Source organism: Macaca thibetana, chromosome 2 (genome assembly GCF_024542745.1).
Source record: "Macaca thibetana thibetana isolate TM-01 chromosome 2, ASM2454274v1, whole genome shotgun sequence".
In the NCBI taxonomy this organism is placed as follows: domain Eukaryota; kingdom Metazoa; phylum Chordata; class Mammalia; order Primates; family Cercopithecidae; genus Macaca; species Macaca thibetana.
In genome coordinates, this window is record NC_065579.1 from 162,834,926 (window position 1) to 162,854,031 (window position 19,106).

The 19,106-nt window shown below is 37.0% G+C and overlaps 1 protein-coding gene and 1 long non-coding RNA gene across 5 annotated transcripts in view; one reads left to right on the top strand and one right to left on the bottom strand.

Moving 5' to 3' along the window:
- Positions 1-19,106, bottom strand: part of CD96 (CD96 molecule) — a 108,843-nt gene that overhangs the window by 75,332 nt on the left and 14,405 nt on the right. For both annotated transcript variants that reach the window (XR_007723204.1, XM_050778894.1), the window contains exons 3-4: positions 14,048-14,172; positions 3,958-4,165 (exon numbers count right to left, since the gene is read on the bottom strand). Coding sequence is in view for 1 of the 2 variants with exons in the window: in XM_050778894.1 (XP_050634851.1) it covers positions 3,958-4,165; positions 14,048-14,172 (333 nt within the window). In the remaining variant the exon portion in view is untranslated. The remainder of the gene's footprint in view (positions 1-3,957; positions 4,166-14,047; positions 14,173-19,106) is intronic.
- Positions 4,128-19,106, top strand: part of LOC126947819 (uncharacterized) — a 34,890-nt gene continuing 19,911 nt past the window's right edge. Inside the window, exons 1-2 of one of the 3 annotated variants that reach the window (XR_007723205.1) lie at positions 4,128-4,698; positions 18,577-18,668. This is a non-coding gene — a long non-coding RNA (uncharacterized LOC126947819). Of the gene's footprint in view, positions 4,699-4,799; positions 4,873-18,576; positions 18,669-19,106 lie in introns of those variants that run through there. The other 2 variants (XR_007723207.1, XR_007723208.1) reach the window with 2 other exon arrangements.

A 19,106-nucleotide genomic window follows, 5' to 3' on the forward strand; every position in this document is an offset into this window, starting at 1 on the left:
GATGGGTCAGGGGTGAAATTACATGGCCTGACTGTGTCCCTACCCAAATCTCAACTTGAATTGTGTCTCCCAGAATTCCAACGTGTTGTGGAAGGGATCTGATGGGAGGTAACTGAATCATGAGGGCCGGTCTTTCCCATGGTATTCTCATGACAGTGAATAAGTCTCACGAGATCTAATGGGTTTAACAGGCATTTCTGCTTTTGATTCTCCTCATTTTTCTGTTGCTGGGAAGAAATATGCTGGGTTTAGGGCATGTGGAATAGGTCTGTGATACATTTGGGTGTTGATTTCAAAGTTTTCATGGGTGTTTTGGGGAGACTTATTCTATATGAGGAATCATCAATGGATGTAAAGTAGGTTCTGATAAGATATGTGGTCAGGGCCACAATATATACTTGGGTAACACATCAAAGTAGGTTAAGGACTGGATAAGACTCCACCCAAACACAACCCTTCCAGCCAATTTACTAAATGCAAAAGCCAGGAAGAAGTGCCTTTCACCTCCCGCCATGATTCTGAGGGCTCCACAGCCATGTAGAACTGTAAGTCTAATTAAATCTCTTTTTCTTCCCAGTTTTGGGTATGTCTTTATCAGCAGCATGAAAATAGACTAAAGCAGCTTACAAATAAATTCTCGTTATAAAGATCCCTGAAGTGGAGCAGAGAAACATTTGGCTCTTGTTTGGTTGCTTGGTACTAGGAAATATCAGGGAATATTTCAGTGATTTTGTTGTTTTACTAGATTTTAAGTGCCTCAAAGCCAGTATTTTATCAATTTCTTCATCTCCAGCACTTAACAGTGCCCAGCACAAACTAGACATTAGTACATCATGTTGAACAGAAGTGGCTTCAAGTACATTCTTGAGCATAGCAAACACAGCGTTCTGTAACTCAGTGGAAAGAATGTTAAACCTCCAGTCACAGATGTTGTCAGTGCCTGCTACAGCCACTTGCTATTTACCTCGGCACACTGAAGACCTCTTACTGGGATAACTCTTTGATGACTAGATGACTCTTTGCATAACGATTTATTGAGATTATGGGAGTACACTTAGTCCACAGGTAGTAAAAACTGGGAGTCCCAGAGAGTTAATAGTGATAACAGATGGAGAGATGGTAGATAAATACCCCAGCTTTCTTGCCCTTCATGTGGGATAACTCTAATGTGTGTTCTATGCTGTCTCCCAGTGAGATGAGTTCTAAACCTATGGTGGTAACTGATGTAATCTTGTACATTTTATTATCTTCCTTCCCTTCCCTTCCCTGACTCACTTTCTCACTCCTTTTCTGATGTTTCCAAGGATGGTCTTTCAAATAAATTAATCCCAATCCTTATCTCAATGTTTTATTTCAGGGGAACCCAAAACCAAGATACAACCTGAAACACTAATGGGTGGAGTGGTATCTCTTACCTCCTGTTAACAAATACCAGCAGAATAAAAGCCGTGAAAGAACAACTACTAAAATTTGCAGAGGTGACAGGGTGAGAAAGATTTTCTTTGAGGCTGAGGACAATCAGATTTGGAATTTAGGAGTGGAACAGAACAACCCTGTGATGGGCCGGTGACTCCCTGCCAAGGAGAGGAAAAACAAAGGAGACCAGTGAAGGAGATGCAGGAAGTGGCAAAATTGCTGGAGTAGCCCCTCTTGTCCCTGGTCTGTTAGAGAATGAAGAGTTGAGTAATGAGCACTGTTTGGGAAGAGGAAATATGCTGGGTTTAGGGCATGTTGAATAAGTCTGGGATACATTTGGGTGTTGATTTCAAGGTTTTCATGGGTGTTTTGGGGAGACTTATTCTATATGAGGAATCACCAAGGGATGTAAAGTAGGTTCTGATAAGATATGTGGTCAGGGCCACAATATGTACTTGGGTAACACCTCAAAATAGGTTAAGGACTGGATAAGACTCCACCCAAACACAACCCACCCAGCCAATTTACTAAATGCAAAAGCCAGGAAGCAGGAAAAATGTAATTTTCTGAACAAGCAGGCAGAGTTTCATATTTTAAAGCATCCACTGAAAGGACTTCAAAGAAGAAACAAGAGAAATGTAGAGACAGAGATATGTAGAATCCAATAGGGTGATAAAAGTGACATATAAAAGAGTGAAAAACATTTAAGATCAAAGTAGAGGTATTTTAATGCAGCAAAGAGATATAGGACACAGCATAGATGTTGACAAGGCAATTAGATCAAGTTATGGTGCAAAAAATCTTGATCAACAGGGGACACAGCTTGCCTAAATTACAATTGATATTTCTTTCCACACTGAGGATGGCTGCCTTCATTGGTTTGCCAATAGACCAGAGGAGGCAGTTTCATGTTTGCACTAAGACAGTCACACCCTGGTAAATAAACAAATGGTGATAACAAAAGAGATGAACAGCTTGTTTCCAACTCTTCACAGGACACTGTTTAGGCTCCGTAAGGAACCTGGTCATCAGGGATGATTATTGCCTAGTCCATCCCTGAGGAGAGATGAAGAGAAAGAGAAGAGGGAGGATGCAGAGGAAAGGGGAGGACAGAGGAGGGAAGGGGGAGGCAATTTTGCGTTTTCTTCAAAATACTACATTGTATGACTGCCAATAATAAGGCAATACAATTCCAAATAATTTTTTTTTTGCTTGCTCTGCCCTTTAGAGAATTGAGGAACAATCTAGCAGCCTGTGCCCATAGGTTTGTGAAGTTGTTTTCCCTTTGTTTATCTCATTTTCAAAAATAATTAATTGCCTATCCATCTCACTGCTTTTCTCTTTGCCTTCTTTAAAATTGACTTTCCAAAAGACACAGATCTTTGTCACAAAAAATGAAAAAACATCCAAAGGCAGGGGCTTCTCTTTATTAACGGTGTTTATTAATTAGTGGTACTTTCTTGTACCACTGGGGAAAATAGAATTCTAACCTTTCTTCCTTAAATTTGCACCCTGCAAATACTCTGCATTTTGAGTGAGGCCACAGTGGATTTCACAGCTCAGCTCCACAATCCCGACAGTGCAGGTTCGGAAGGCCTTTCCTGAAGGCTCCTTTGCCCGAAGGGCTGGACCTGCCTGTCTCACCCCAGCTGGCCTTGGCAGGATAGCAGGGGAGGAGGAACTTCTGCAGTTTCCCTGGGGCTATATTTATCACCTTCCTTTTCTCACTGACCTTACTCCACCTTGCTCAAGCAAGCAACTAAGACAATTAGACAACTAAGCAATTAGACTTTGGCAGCTACAATTAAAGAGACTTCCAGTATTCTGAGAAACATTAAAGTTGTAAATAAGATAGTGGTCACCAGGAAATTGATCTGTCTGCTATGGTTTGAATGTCCACTCCAAAATTTATGTTGAAATTTAATCTCCAGTGTGGCAGTATTGACAGCTGGGGTCTTTCATGGGTGACTGAATCATCAGGTCTCTGTCCTTATTAATAAGATTAATCCATTTATGGATTAAAGGGTTATTGGAGTCATGAGTTATGATGGGAGGGCAACTGGTGGCCTTATAAGAAGAGGAAGAGAGACCTGAGTTAGCACATTAGCAAACTCTGTCCCCTTGCCATGTGATACCCTGTGTCACCTTGGGATTCTTCAGTTAGTCCCCCCATCAGCAAGAAGGTTCTCACCAGATGCATCCCCTCGACCTTGGATTTAGCCTCCATAACTGTAAGTAACAAATTCCTTTTCTTTATAAATTACTCAGTTTCAGGTATTCCATTGTAAGCAACAGAAAATGAACCAATACAGAAAATTATTGCTTTCTGTGTGATTTTATTCTGTTAATGGAATCATTAATCTTTAGCATTCTACCATCATCCTCATCTCCAACAAGAATGACAAGTATCCAGGGAAACAGACTCCAGCATTGTGACCCACGTGTGGCGGCTCTGCAGCATAATAGAGTGCTTCCTCTTCAGGGAAGAGCAGGGCAAGAGACAGGAGGGTGTCAGGGAGTCTGTAGAACAACAGCCCTTACCAAAAACCTTGATTGTGGTGGAGCTCCTCAAGATTTTGTCAGGACCGACTCTAATGTGGCAAGAGAACTTCCGCCCATCATCGAAGATTTGGACTGGAGAGAGGTGGAGTCTGTAGTCTGTACCAACCTTGACTCTATCTTTAAGTAATGTGGAACTGCTGATGAGGTGATCTTGGGAGATAAGTGTTTGCTGAGTTCCATTATCCTCCTGGTGAGAAAAATCGTTACCAGTTATTGAGCCCTCAACTGTGCCAGCTCTGAACTAGGCGTTTCACAAGCATCAACTCATGTATTTTTTGTAAAGTAGAGAGGAATAATGAAGGATGGAAATTAAGAGACATTTAGTATATTACTAGAGAAAGTATACACTTGACTTTCAGTTAAAAACTATTGTCACCCTCTCCTAACAAATGGAAACATTCTGTTCTTCTGACTAGACCTTCTCCTTCATAATCTTCTATGAACTGCATATCTGGAGTAGGATTTGGGGGCTGGAATGGATGTGGAACTAATGGCAGATTTTAATTTTCATTTAAGAAGTTCTGGCATCTTACTGCTAAGATGTGCTGAGAAGACTGTATCAGTGTGAAGATTTCATAAAATCTTCACTTAAACTGGATGATTACAGTTATCCCTGAATTCCTTTAGAAAGGACTCTTTTCAGCTCCTCCCTGAGCCTGGACTAGGATCAGGTAAAGTGACGTTTTCAAAGTCTTGCTAGTGAAATGTTGGCACCCAACAGTGAGTACCTCCTTAAATTTTGTGCCCTGGGCACCTCCTTGCCTCCTTTCACAGCCTTGTTCTGGTCCTAACCCTATTCTCTTTATTTCTGTGTTTGTGTTAGCTTCAAAGAGGATGCATGAAGAGTAGGCTGAAAATGTTAATCTGAATTTTGGAGATCAGAGTATATTTGAGGTACTTGGTTTTTCTATCGCATATCCTTTCTTCCATCTGTGATGAAAAGCACTATTATTCTCTCTGTGCCTGGAATTTTTTTGGACAAGCTCCCTGGGTTGTCACAGTGTTGACTGATGTCAATAAAAGTGCTCACTAGGGGCCCAGTGAGGAGGGGATTCTTGAGGGGCACAGGGGTAGAGGATGGATTAGGTCTTCAGACCCCGTTAGTATGACTCAGCATTCTCGGTTGAGCTGCTTTTAAAACACCCCGATGCACACGCTTCTCTTCTAGAGATTTTAATTTAGTCTGTCTGGGATAAGGCCATGGTTAGGACAGTTGTTTTTAAGGTACTCAGGGGATCCAGGGCTGACATCTACTGGCCTAACTCTAAACAACAGATGAATCCTTGTGCACAGGCATCAGGGGAAATGGAGGGAATTAAAATCGAGAAGGATAAACAGGAATGCATTCAATGGGGGGAAATGTTACAAAATAATGGTAAGATCTATGAATTGGAATCTCTAGTTTTAAAAATGAGACAGATCAGGCTACACGAAATGGAAACCCCATTCAAGTATGGGCAGAAACAGAGGAAGGACTAAAGCAGACTTCTTAAATAGTTTAAAGAGATAATTCCAAAATATACTTAGTAGAAACTCTTATGTAAGACACAGTTCTTTAGCTGAATCTGGCTAGGATTTGTGTCAGTCTTACATGCAGATAGTATTGTGTTATTGGCTGCAAATAATCACACTCTGCTGAATTCTTTTTCCTGAAGCAATTTACATACCTTTTACCCTTAGAAAGAAGGACCCAAGAATCTGTGCTGCTGTTTTCTTTAAAGAAGAAAAGCACAAGAAAAAGGGAGAAAGACTGTATTACAGAGACAGGATCCCCCAGAGGAGCTCTAAGTATTGGGTGGGGACAGGAGAAGAAAGTGGAAAGCATGTCACTCAGCACTGGCAGGTCTGGAGGTCAGTAATTAAGAAGGCAGGTAACCCCTGCAGATCTTTTGGCACAGGTATGTTTGGCAGCCTCTTGCTTTTTTGTGTGTGTCAGGATTTTAGAGTTGAAAATGTTCCTTGGTCATTTGGTATGGTATGGTATGACTACCATTTGGAACAGTTCCATCAACTGTCACTTTGTTGTGGGAAAAAGAGCAGTTACATGCTGAAGTTGGAGACTGGTGAGAAAAACCACTTTTTTCTTTATTATATAGCAGATTGTGACTAGGTGGTTTAGTTGATATAGAAAAAATACAAAACCTTTCAACTTTTTCCAAAGGTTGCTTTTTTTCCCCTGGGCAGTTGACTTTTGCAGAAAGGTTTGTTCCTTCATTGGAAAAGATGGGATTCAGTTGCAAAGAATGCCCTGTAACCTACAAGATAAGGAGATCCTGAGACATTCTAGAGTCTTCAGTTATAAAGGGGGCAGTAGCAAGAACTTACAATGAGTGGCTGCCTTCATAGAGCAAATGGGAGGAGAGGTGAAAAAATTAGCACAGGCAAACAACAAAATGCCTAGGGATGGGAGAGGGAGAAAAATACTAATATTATGTTATGACCACTATTAAAATTTCATATTCTTATTAGTCATAGTTTAAATTTATTTAGTACCTATTATATTGTAAGAATTCTGCAAAGTCCTTTCACGTCTTGTTTACTCCTTACAACCATGTAAAATAAATTGAGGCTAAAAATTTGCTCAAATATCACACAAAGTAAGAGGTATTTAAGAAACAGCATCAGAAAGCAAGGATGCCCGGAACCGGGGACAAATGTCTCAGATACAATTTGTACTAATAAGAACCAAACTATGAAATAACAATAATAAATTTAAAAAACATTTCTGAAGTATACAGAGTGAGAAGTTTAACAGAAACTTTAGAAGGCTAGAACCTTTCATGTGAGTTGTAGGTTACAGGGTGTGGGCAATTTGCTGATTGAAAGGGGCCTTTGTATGACATATTGACCCACTTTTGGTGATAGGTGTTTAGAGCATACCTCAACTCCTACTTGATAATAATGCTCTCAGCTAAGCTAGTCTTCAGGAAACAGACTGGTGGAGGCTAGAACCTGCATGTGAAAGCCTGATTTCTATCAGGTTTTTCTTTTCCTGTTCTTCAAAGAAAAAAATTGCTCGCTTTAAAAATTATTAATAAGTATTTATAAAACTTTATGGATTCATACCTTGGTAGACTCTCACATTTTAATGGGAAATATAGATTTAATGAGCTAACATATATGATATACTTACTCTAGTCCTGACACTTAATAGCTGTTCAATAATACAAGCTTATTATTATCTAGTCCAGCCTATGAGATCAACCTGCTATTTCATGAGTATTCATTATGTGCCTGGCTAAATTGAGGAATTATGGAGATTCATTGCTGTGGTTTGAATGTTTTTGTCCCTTCCAAAACTCATATGGAAACTTAATCCCCAACGGCACAGTGTTGGGAGGAGAAGCCTCATGGGAGATCCAAAGGGCTCTGCCCTCATAAATGCATTAATGCCTCGTACAAAGTGCTGGTAGTAGTGAGTTCTCTCTCTTCTGCTCTTCTGCCATGTGAGGACACAACTTTTTTGTCCTCTCTGGAGAATACAGCATTCAAGGTGCCATCTTGGAAGCACAGAGACCAGGTTCTAACCTGCTGGCACCTTGATTTTGGACTTCCCAGCCTCCAGAACTGTGAGAGAATAAATTTCTGTTTATAAATTTCTCAGTTTCAGATATTCTGTTATATGCAGCAGCACAAAATAGACTAAGACAGTTATAAAGTCATGAATAGCTCAATCTGCTCTCTTGCCAGTGTCAACCCTTATACACTAGCCCTTGGGGGACAAAATGGCCATGAAGCCCAGAAACAACAAGTTGATTGAAAATACTGTTCCTTAAACAATATAAATGTAGTAAGGTCTCAAAAACACACAAGCAACAGTCTGCCTTTATTTACAAATTTGATATTTTGTTCATCATGGATTTTCCCTAACTTCTGATTTTTAAAAATATTGTATTAAAATATTTATCTTGATTGCTAATTTTTTTGTGCTCCCTTAAATTTTGCTCCCAAGATTAAGAGCCTTACTTGCTTCACTCTAATCCCAGCCCTTAGGTCTCATAGCTAGTAAGTAGTGGAGATCCAGGTCTTGAAAACAGCAATTTCCCTCCAAAAGTCACATTGTTAATGACTTTGCTATATATAGTCTCACAAAAGTAGTAGAAGAAACAGTCTTTGCCTTTCCTACATATAATCTACTTAAGGGCTGAGTTTGGTGGCTCATGCCTATAATTCCAGCACTTCGGGAGGCCAAGGCTAGTGGATTGCTTGAACTCAGGAGTTCAAGACCAGCCTGGGAAACATGGTGAAACCCTGTCTTTCCTAAAAATACAAAAAAATTAGCCAGGTGTGGTGGCACATACCTGCTGTACCAGTTACTCGAGAGGCTGATGTGGGACCTGAGCCTGGAGAGGTCAAGGCTGCAGTGAGCCAAGATTATGTCACTGTACTCCAGCCTGAGCAACAAAGTCAGACCCTGCCTCAAAAAAAAAAAAAAAAAAAAAAAACTAAAAAAAATTAATTTTTAAATATAATTTTTAAATAGATTTTTTGCACTAAAAAAACTACTTAAGGAGAAGAACAAACACACATATGAAAATCAGGAGCCACAGAAAATAAACAAATGCATAATTAAATTATGTATAGAAGCTTAATAAAATAATTAGCATGATAAGGGCTGAAAGGGATCATACTGAATCATGAAACTGCTGTTATATGTCCCTTAAGTACTTGACAAATTCTAAAATAAGTCATTGAGGCTTTGTTTTTGAACTAGAATCAAAATTTTCAATTTAGAAGAGGAATGTTTGTACTACAGATTGAGTGTCGCTTATCTGAAATGCTTGGTATCAGAAGTATTTCAGGCTTCAGATTGTTTTGGATTTTGGAATATTTACGTTATGCCAGTTGAACATCTCAAATCTGAAAATCTGGAATCTGAAATAATCCATTGAACATTTCTTTTGAGCATCATGTGTGTGCTAAAAAAGTTTCAGATTTTGGAACATAATTTCAGGTTTTCAGACTTGGCATGTTCAGCCTCCTTGATTTAGTGATGATATTTCGTCTCTGAGCTATCCTGAGCTCCTTGAAACCAGCTCCATGTCAAAGCTGGATGCACTGACCACAGCACGTGGCAGGTGCTGAGTGTACAGAGCTCATTCGATAACTGCTGTTAACTGTACTGATTGCTTCTCCTTTTTTCTCCAAACTGTTTCCTATCTTCACATTTCCTCCATTTATTCTCCATCCAGTCAGTGCTGTCAAAGCAAGCTGCTTGCAAAGCTTCCTATGTCCATTTTGTAGAGCACCAGAACAATATATTTCTAGTCATTGTTGTTGGTTATCAACACTTTGCAGTTCGGCTAGCACTTTAATTTTTATTAAAGACAATTAGAATCAGCTGCCATCAGGTAAGAGGTTACAGTTTTGTTTTCTGAATAGTGAGGCATCCATAAGCATAACAAACATTGTCTAGAGTACCATTTACCTTTTAACATAAATAGCACAAATATTAAATAAGAGCATATTGAAGATATACATAAAAATTTTAAGATAGATGAGCATCTGTAGTTATGTGCTTTGATCACTAATATTGAATTGTTTGAATTGGAAATATTCTTGTCCTTCTCTTCATGATTTTAAAGAGAATAATCATGAATTTCTTTATTTTCACTGACTTTGGAAACAAGTATTTCCTCATACACATTTTCCCATCTGCACTACCAATTTGTACTTAAAGTTCCCAGGGTCTTGGTGTAGTGTAAGTCCGTCTTTTGCCAGCCAACTATTTAGTTATCCAGCTCAAATATAACCTTTTCTAAGAAACTTTTCCAGGTTCGTCTAGTCGGAATTGAATGATTTTTCCCATGTTGCCATTTTTTACATTTTTATTAAAGGTGTATGTCATGGTAGGAAATATGTCCAATATAATTTTGTATCCCTAGAGGACTTAGCGCTCAAAACAGATTCACATAAGTTTATTGGACTGAACTGAAATTAATGCTGTGGGAAATAAGGACGATAGTTTGCTATGAAAACAGAGTATTATCGTATATTTAGAAGCTTCCAGAATAAGACTGCCGAATTTCCCTAATGACTATATGCTTATGTCCCAGTGCATAAAATGGGAAAAATATTACTTATCTTTTAGCTTCCAACTGCATCCCATCAAAATATACATATTCTAGGATTTCTTATACATTACTCCTCCATTCACATAGATTATTAGTCTTCATTAAAGGGTTAACCCTTTGTGTTTACTTAGTTACCCCTCATGCTGGATGAATGTTAGATACACCGTCCATTTGCGCCTGATGCCTGTCTACCTCAGTGTATTCCCAGTCCTGCAATGTAACTTCCCAAAATGCAGAGTGTGTCCCATTAACACATTTAACACAGCCTTAGCATGAGATCAGGCACATGTAGCATAAGAGTTTATTTTATAAGACAGAATCCCAATAATAACCTTTCCTATGAGGGTCATGATTGAATTAATTAGCCTTTATAAAATTACACATACAGGAAGACATCACTTTCATTTTTCAGTGACTTAGATAATTTTAGTTTGTAAATTGTTTCCAAGGTTTCATGAGTCACTTGGGGCAGAAGGCCTTTGAAGCTTCCCAGAGTTCAGTATAGGAAGTTTCTGCTCTCCTGAGCTCACCTTCATCACTTTTATGTTGTAATCTCTTTCTAAAGAGATTATATAGTGTTTGTAGGAACAATAGACTTATCATTATGATTATTATTATTAGTTTAAAAAGAGATTAAAGACCAAAAATACGGATTGGCTGGAATATTTGTGTCCTTTGCAGACATGTAGCAATTATGATACTAAGAGTTGTAGCTTATTTCCTAACATAAGTGTTGCCAGTGGCATCAGTTTGTTTTTGACTTCACTGCACAAAAGAATTTGAGAGCAATTTTACCGCACAAAAGAATTTGAGAGCAAGTTCAAAGTGGAAGGAGGTAAGAGAGCTTACTGCGAAGCAAAAGTACACTCACCGCTGATCACAGAGGGCTACTCAAAGGTGAGACGATGCTGACTGACACTAGAGAAACTCCCTTTATGAGTTTCATATGATTATTCATGAAGGGGTAGGAAGGTGTGTTGCTATTAAGCACGTTCTGGATGGTCCTCTGGATGTGCATGTGCTATTTTTGTACATGCTGGTAGATACATGGCATGTCTCATTAACATCTGAAATCTCTACTCATGGGTGTATTTTTTACTATTCTAATGAGCATGGGTCAGCCCAAAGACACTAATCATGGGTTTCTGCACTGGCATGCATGTGGGAATTTTTCCTTTCCGCTCCTTTACCTCCTTGCTGTAGGATGCTCTAACCATGAGCCCAGGGTGTGGGTTGTGCACTGTCAGGCAGTTTGTTCTCTCCATTTTTTTAGGAAGTTTGTTCTCCTTTAAGGGAGACTATAACCACCCTATGTAATCTACTTTTTAAGGACATTATTTGGTTTAAGAGACTGGCCGAATCCTACAGCCATCAACAGTGTGGGGCATAGATGTAAATGAGAGGACATTTTGAAAGGACATGCACTATAGGATTTTAATTAACACATTTGCCAACACCATGTTCCCTTTGAAGAAAGGTTTCTTTAGAAAGATTCTTCAAGTTGTCTGTATCATGGTGTATTCTTTAAAGTGGCAGCATGGCTTGAGGTTCTAGTGGATGTTTAAGATTCACCCTCTCACTGTGTGACCTTACGTGCACTCTCTGGCATTCATTTACTCTAAAGGTCCTGGCAGAATCCAAAGGTAATGTCTATATGGCCTTCTTAGTTTCTTTAAAGGTAGCTACTTGATACACGGTGACTCATCAGTCGTCAAGTCTTTGAGACTTAATGAGCTGCCACTCAGTAAACAATCAAAGAGCATGAATTTAGTGATCATCAATTTAATATGAGAACAATGAATAAGACTGTGGGGAAAGAGGACAAATAGAAACAAATTAATTCAAGTATTTATTAAGTATTTATGAGTACCCATGTTCTGGACTCTATACTAGATGCTAGAGATTTTTAAAATGAGCGATACAACTTTTTGTCCAGGAGAAGCTCAGAGTCACATAAAAGACACACACTGAAGGCTTTGCATTTGCTTAGAAAAACAGATTACATACCCATGAGACAAGATAAGAACACTACAGTAAAAATATGTACAGTAAAACTTTATTAAACCAGTTGCCATTGTTGGTGAACCTGTGATAATTTGGATAGGAACTTTCTGCTCAACATGTTGGGGGAAAATATTGAAGCAAGGTATGCATTTCATTACTAAAAGGTTTAGTATAGTACATTTCTGTTCTCCTGAAATTATCTCACTTCTTAACCTTTTTCTCAGAAGTATGTTGTATCATGTTTGTTAAGAACAATGGACTTATACTTATCCTAATGATAGGCATAATGTCCAGGAAGCCTTACTTTTTGGAAAGCAAATCCTATAAAAGGGCAAACGTGTTTTGTGACAGATGACAAAGAGACATTGTAGGTTTTACAACCATTTGGGAAAGTTATTTTAAAATATAATTCTTTTTATTACTTACTACCTGAAAAATAGCTAGACAGTGAAAAATTATCAGTAGGTTGTATTTAAAGTTCTTCGTACAAGTCAATTATTTCAGGTTTGGCACAAACCCAAGGAAATATTTTTATATGTAGGGTCTAGTTTCCAAGACTGTCCACAAAAATCTAGGTAGCTTGTAATGTGAATAATCAACCATCTGAATCACAGTATTTTCCAAATTGTGCCAGCTGTTATATTCATGAGGATCCGTGAGTTTAATAAGAATTTTTAAATCCTGTTTTCATTTTGACAAAAATATAAAAATTAACATACAGTAATCATATTCTGTATCATCTAAATGAATGCCCTGTTATGTGATTCTTGAAATCATGTTTATGGTCACCTCTATAATTGTGTTTGTCTCTTTGTTGTCATTTGTTTTTAACAGTTTTAGGGGTTTACTGTATACACTGGTTAGTAGCTGGCTGCCATTTGATTGACTAACATTAAAATTATAATGACACAATTCTTTCATATTTACTATTATCCTCATGTTGATTTTGTTTATCTGTTATGACAAAAAGCTCAGACAATTTTAGTTTTTAAGATTAACTTTAGATTTTAAAAATAAACTGATGCATTAGGCAGAATAGTGTAGACTAATGATAAAATAACAAAGGCAGACAAAGTGGATAAATGATGCAGTTATGTTAAGTGATAGGCCAAATTAAATCATAAATCCAATTAGATGAAGAACTGTATAGATGAATTCTGCAGTATTTCAAGGAGAGAAAAGTAGCGGGAGAGTTTAGTCATCACACAGGACACGTTAAGCAACTTAATAGTCAGCCCACCATAACTGCCAAAGTGAATACTCAGTGGAATTTTTTAAATTTATAACTAGGGTTATATCTTACAGTGCCTTAGCAAAATAATAGACCAGTATTTATTTTTGCCCTACACATCATTTTTAAAATTGGAAACATTTTCATAAAAATCCAGGTTTCTGGCCTTTTTTTTTTTTTTTTTTTAATGAGAAGGCATGGTAACTATAGACCTGTGGCCCCCTGTGGCATTAATAGAGCTGGGCAGTGACTGTTTCTTATACAAGTCCTGCTTGTCTCCTATACATTTGCTGCTTATATTTCACAAGCATTAGAGTCTGTGCTTCCCAATCTAAGCCAATGTTGGATATTTCCCAGGATGCAGTAATAAGGGTTTTTGGAAAAGGGAGTCTGTAGCTCTGCATATGTTGCTTGTGAAACAAGTATTTGTGAGTAGGGGCTTCTGCTGAATATGGCTCCTTTCTAGGGCACTATCACACTTTGTTCTTTCTGTAATCGTGGTTTGGTATGTAGATAGAAATAAAAATCAATCTTTAGAAGCAAATTTATAAATTAATTCACTGCATTCATAGACTCAGAGGCTTGTCTGTGAGAAGGAATATGAGTGTCCTCTCCTTCCTTCCCTACCCCTCCTCCCACCACTGGCATAATGCCTGCCTGTCATTTGTATGCTTCCTTCCCTATTATTGCTGCTTATTCATTTTACATCATTAATGTTTAAAGACGATTGCAGTTATTCACTGAAAAGGGCAACACTTACCACCAACCATGCATAGGTGAACTCAGATGAAATTTCTGAGGAGCTATTTTGAAAGCATGGTATTTCCAGAGTGTGATTTATCTCTATTTCTATTGTATGGTTGCTTTTCCACTCATCTGGTGTAACTGTAACAAAACATAAGGTAGAAAATATATGAATCTCTGATTGGTTTGTCAAGTGTTTTTATCAAACAGACAAAAACGGTTTTAGTACAGGGATTCATCTATCCTCAGGGTACACCTATGAAGCAGAGAGGTGTACCCTCATTGTATAAGTGGCTAAACGGAGTCACTGAGGAGCACAGAATTGTTGCTAAACACTGAAAAATTACAAGGAAATGACCCTAACAGAATCAAACTCATCATTTGGCATGTTCCTCTGCTTTAGCCCCAAATTGGTGCTTTAATCTTCAAGTTCCATTTCCTTGATCAGATAGAATATAAAACTTCATAACCTAGCCTAATTGTCTTTTTATTTTGTTGGACTTTATTTTTTAGAGTAACTACTAAAATTAGGTTCACAGCAAAATTGAGCAGAAAGTACAAAGTTCCCAGTATATCTGCTTCCTCTACTCACCCACAACCTCCCCAATGGTGGACATCCTGTTCCACAGCCGTACATTTGTTAAAATTAATGAACCCACACTGGCACGTCATTATCACCCAAAGTTCATAGTTTACATTAGGGTTTACTCTTAATTTTATACATTCTATGGGTTTGGACAAATGTATAATGACATGTATCCACCATTATAGTATCATACATAATAGTTTCGCTGCCCTGAAAAGCTGATGTTTTTACAGTCTTCATATCTAATAGTCTTCTCAGAGCTTATAAACATTCCTCCCACAAAGGAATTACACAAAAATGCATAAGGAAACTTTGAGGAAGCAGTGTTAATTATTTTCATTTTTAAGGTAATAGAAGATAAATATCCATTTTGTAATCTCTCCTATTGGGAAAGTTTTATATACATACATATAAATTTGTGACTGAACTATAACATCAAAAAAATTTATAAATAAAGGTAACTCTATCATCCAAATATCCTAAAAATCTTATATTCTTTTTTCTATATCCAAATCTTGTTTGCATACATGCACGTTTTTCTCACAGTCTGCAATCTTATTTACCAATGAATGTTATGTATATTGTTACTTTAAAATGTTTTGTGTGATTCTTGAACTATTGGTGATTTAAATTTATGGGGGCTTCATGTCATTTTATCATATGTACTAATCATCATTCATTTAGTCATTTCCAATTATTGAATCATTATGCTCTTTCAGTTTGGATTTTTTACTTTATTTTAAACCATTACATGCTATATAGCAAGGATCATCCTTATGCTAATAGCTTTCTTCTGACCATTCGGCTACTTAAGATAAATTCTCAGAAGTATAATTAATGGATCATTGAGTATGAACATTTTTATTGCTACTAACATTATGTGTGTGTATATATACATATAAAACATATATATGTTATATATATTATATATTAGTCCATCAAAATAAAAAGAAAAGGGTAGGTTATGAAGTTTTATAGTCTATCTGATCAAGGAAAAGGAAACTGAAGATTAAAGCATCAATTTAGGGCTAAAAATATTATATATAAATATATGCTATATAACGGTATACATTTTTAATGGCATGTTTCTCAGTTTATAAATTTTATATCTAGCCTTTAGATCTTTGTTATATTTTAATCTCTTATCAATATCATCTAGCTTCTTTACTGGCAACTCTTTCCTCCTCCTTTTCCTAATTAAAACCAGATCCCCACAGCATTTCTTGCACTCTAATTCCTCAAGTTCTGGAGGTGGGATCAGTGTTTTCTTTGCTCTCCACTGCTCTTTCCAAATAGTACTCCAAGCCCATAATTGAAAAAAAGAACCCTGTCCCATAAGGGGGAAAAAATCACTTAGCTATCACAGCACTTCCAGATGGAGTTGTTTGTATACCATCTCTACTATCATATTTTTTTGCCATATTTGCATATGATCATTACTACTATTTAATTTTATTTTTAAATTATTGTAATTGTTTTACATATATATATATTTCTTTAAAATATACTGAATATCTCTGAAGTCCATGCCATCCAAATGTTAGTTATATTTTAATAAACATCAATCAAATACATAAGTATTATATTTTTGTAAACTTTGTCCCGAATCTGGGAAGCTGGCAGTATAAGTCGCATTACTTTTTGAATATACCAGAAACTCTCTATAAAAACAAAGAAGATAAATAGAGTAACGAAACTAAAACTACATAGACCATATCTACAAGAACACTAAATAATAACACATCCCTCTTAATTAGTGGGGAAAAATCCACTGAACCACTGTGTTATCAGCAACTGTGCAGAAAGAAACAGAGGAAGGTCAACTGGGCTTGTGATGGATCTTAGAACTAGAGAACCCACACCACCTCCCTCTGTCTAGTAACAGGTAATCACTAGAAAGACAGGTAGATTAATCCAAGAATACAAGAATAGTAGCTGAAATGGAGAAGAGAGTTTGCAGACACCAAATCACCAGTGTCTTCAAGAAAAATAAGAAAAAGGTTGTCAGTGCTGGAGCAGAAAGGACTTCTCAGGACACATGCCACGGGGAGAAAAAACTGCTGGACATAGAATCCAATAAAACAGGACAGGTCCAATAAGAGAAATCAAAGAGGCAATTTAGGTAAACGTGAGGGATAGAAGCAAAGGAAATATACTCAGAAAGTACAATGGTAAAAAACTCATCTTTAAAATAACAGAAGAGGTGACTTTAGGGATACTGAACACTCTAGAAAAGCTAGCCTGGCTCACTCTTCTGTGATAAGAATGCATTTAACCTAAACATGAGTAACAGAAAGGGAATGAGATAGAATAACCTATAAAGATACCAGAAGCAAAAAGGGAGCAGAGAACAAAATAACGTTCCTACAACAACGAGAGCATATTATCAAGACATGACAACAAAGTAAATAAAAACTATAGCCAAATTATTCAAAATGAGCTAAAAGAAATAAAATGATGTAAATTGTGCACAATTTTGGAAAGTTCCCAATGAGTCCCATGGAAGAAAAAAGCTTACAAAGCATAGGTAATGAAATTCAAGAAAGGGTTAGAAATAATAATTTTTTAAAAAATCACTCCAGAAATTAAGACAAAATTAGAACAAAACCAGAAACATAGAAAAACAAAAGCTAATTCATTAAAGTTCATTTTCAAAATAGAATGAGGGAGATTTTGAAATAAATAAAGCAATATGTAATTATAAAAAAAGAAAAAACTAATAAAAGAGATTCAAAGGAAATGATATGCAAAGAAGATAAAAATATATGTACAATAGAAAACGTTAAAGAAAAAAGATGAAAGCAATGGAACAGAACAAATATTAAAAACTATAATTCAAGAAAAATATAATAAAATTTAAAATGACTAGAAAATGCACATTAAATGATTATACTGCAAAATTGGAAAATAGGTCCAGAATGGACAACTTTAAGTATGTTTGTATAAAAGTATCGAGCAAAGTCAAACATGGGGAAAGAAAATCTGATTGTTGTTAGCTTTTTGATAGCAGTCCTATGCCAGAAAACAGTAGAGTAACATAGTTAATCTACTCAGGAAAGAAAATGTGAGCCAAAGATTTTATATTCAGCAAAATTAAATTTTTAAAATAAAGACTACAGAAAAATGTTAGAGTTATGCAAGAACTCAGAGAATATTGCTGCTATGAGCATTTCCTGAGGATTCTCCAACAGAATACATTTCAGACTGGAGATGCATTTACATAAAGGTTAGTAAATGTTGATTATGTGTTTATCTTTAGCACTAAGAACATGTAATTGTTATAACAAAGGGAATAGTAATGAATATATGTTTTTAAATAAAGATACGCTATAAATATCAAAATGTGGGGTGTAGGAATGAAGGACTTCTGGTTATGGGGGCATAAGAAGGTCAGTAAAAACAGACAAGTACAAAACTGGGGAAATGTGTTTAAAAAAACAACAACAATTTTAGGACCTTGGAAATTGACTAAAGGTAGTCATTAAATTGCAAAGCATTTCTTACTGAAAAATCACTAGAGCTTTAGTAAAAACAGCAGGAGACTTCAATCTTTTTGCCTCGGCTCCATCCATTCCCTTCTCCAACTTGGTCATTAAGAAATGTAGTTTCAGCCACATGGAGCTGGTTGCAAAAACCACCAGCTTTTTTTCCACAATGGGCAGACTTAAATTAGGTCTAGGGGTAGAAACCTTTCACCTTTTCCCGTAACAGGGGCAAACTTGGTAGGTGCCAAAAACCTGAAGCTTGGTTAGTTGGAGTTTGTATTCCCATTTGAGTGAGTGGCTGCCATGATTCGAATGTTTCTCCCCTCTGAAATTTGGTTGCCATTGTGGCAGTATTAGAAGGTGAAACCTTTGGGAGGTGATAGGGCAGAGCTCTCATGAGTGGCATTAATGTCATTATAAAAGGGCGAGTTGATTCACCTTTGTTTCTTGCCCTTCTGCCTTCCACCATGTGAGGATGTGGCATTTCTCCCCTTCAGAGGATTTAGCAAGTGGGACCTCACCAGATGTCAATGGCTTGATCTTGGACATTCTCAACCTCCAGAACTGTGAGTAAATAAACGTCTATCCTTTCTAAAGTATCAGTCTGTGGTATTCTGTTAGAGCAGCACAAAACAAAGACAGTGGTAGGCCAGAAGGACCTTTAGCATGGAGATCCTGGAAACTAGAGTCATGGAATGGCTAAGATAAGGGCTTCATAGATTGTACCCTCACTAGAAAACTGCACACTGAGTGGGGGAGACCCGAAAGAGCGTAGCAAAATGTAAAAGCCCAGGAAGTCTGAATAACTAGCTGTAACTTTGAATGCACTCCCTGATGGACGCATAAATCTATGTATAAAGAGTGGAAGCCTAATTGGTTTAAGGTGTTTGAGCATAACTTTTGCCAAAATCATTGCTGGACCAATAAAGAGGCTTTGCCAATGCAGGGGCAACTTCTTGTGAGCCAAATTTAAAAATTACTATTAGTATAAAAATCTGAGCAGA